The 1,255-nt window shown below is 34.3% G+C and overlaps 1 protein-coding gene across 1 annotated transcript in view; it reads left to right on the top strand.

The window, feature by feature from the left end:
• The window catches only part of SPINK6 (serine peptidase inhibitor, Kazal type 6), an 8,824-nt gene extending 8,328 nt beyond the window's left edge, over nucleotides 1-496 (top strand). Inside the window, exon 4 of the mRNA XM_023514519.1 lies at nucleotides 451-496. Within this exon, the coding sequence (XP_023370287.1) occupies nucleotides 451-496 (46 nt within the window). The remainder of the gene's footprint in view (nucleotides 1-450) is intronic.
• The last annotated feature ends 759 nt before the right edge of the window (nucleotides 497-1,255 follow it).

The raw sequence follows: 1,255 nt of genomic DNA, 5'->3' as shown, positions 1-1,255 counted from the left end.
TGAGATAAGGTGTGAATGAGTGGACACATACTACCAAACAGGGCCTGAAGTAAATGTGTGACCTACTATAAAATGCCAAATACCCAAATATTTAGTTCAACTTCTTACATCCTGTGTCAGGATAGACCTACAACACTATACTATCTGCCATTATTTCTCCTGTCACTTTTACCATTTCCAATCACAAATACATAATACTTTGGGAGAATGAGCTATTAATACCAAAAGCTCTAAGGCTTATCAAAACTCTAAGATGTATTTGTTTAAGAGTCATGCTGTTCATAAGTCAGATGTCATCTCTGAGTGCATTTAATTCTGCCCATTCATGGGCATGGGTATCTATAGAATCAAATGATTCAATAGACTGTGCCATAGTAAAACCCCATTCCAACCTGGAATGAGTAGTTACGATGTTGTACTGAGCATATATTTGTCTTTCTTTTTTTATAGGAAAAGTGGTGGAAAGATTACCCTGATTCATTATGGAAAATGCTGAACAAGAAGCAGTTTTTTTGTGCTAGCTTACCATCTCTCTCATTCTTCTTTTCTTACTTCTGCTTATACTTTTCTTTAGCATATACCTCGAGTTCATAAAGATATGCCTTCTACTCTGCCTGGGTCTTGAAGAGTTCCATGTGTGTCTATTTACCTTTATTCATTTGTTAATAAAGTAAATTCTGCAGAAGCATTGATTGTGTTTTGACCTTGATTGCAAGAAAACATACAAATATAACATAAATAATTGACCTTACATAAACTAGGATCAAGAAACCTGTTTTTCTGATCTAAATCAACCCTCTAGTCACCATGGAATCTTGGGAAAATCTCTTCTTTTTTCTTTTTCTTGGAATCTCTGGGTGGATCATGAAGGATTTTGGCAACGTAACCATATGTTAGTTATTTTAAAATATCAGTTAAATATTAGGTTACATTGGTTCTTTGTAAATTTCAGAAAAGATATTTTAATAAAAGTAAAACCTTCATCTTCTATAGACTATAGTTTTCTCATTCATCAGGAATGGTAAATTTGAATTGCATAATATCTAGGTACATACAGTATCTGGCTTCTCAGTAACATCATAGGATCTATCAGCTAGAAAGAAAAAAATTAATGAATGGTGAATATTCAATAGGAGGTGGTTAAGCAAGTATCATGGAAAAGAGCAAAAGGAGATGCTAAAACATGGTCCTTAAGGGTGTGGGGCATGCCTGGTTAGTTCAAAATTCAGCAAAGAGGTGACTGAAGAGGACTGAG

Source organism: Otolemur garnettii, unplaced genomic scaffold, assembly GCF_000181295.1.
Source record: "Otolemur garnettii isolate 467f Iridium unplaced genomic scaffold, OtoGar3 scaffold00003, whole genome shotgun sequence".
Taxonomy (NCBI): domain Eukaryota; kingdom Metazoa; phylum Chordata; class Mammalia; order Primates; family Galagidae; genus Otolemur; species Otolemur garnettii.
Note: the sequence above shows the minus strand (reverse complement) of the source record. Positions and strands in the feature narration are given on the sequence as shown.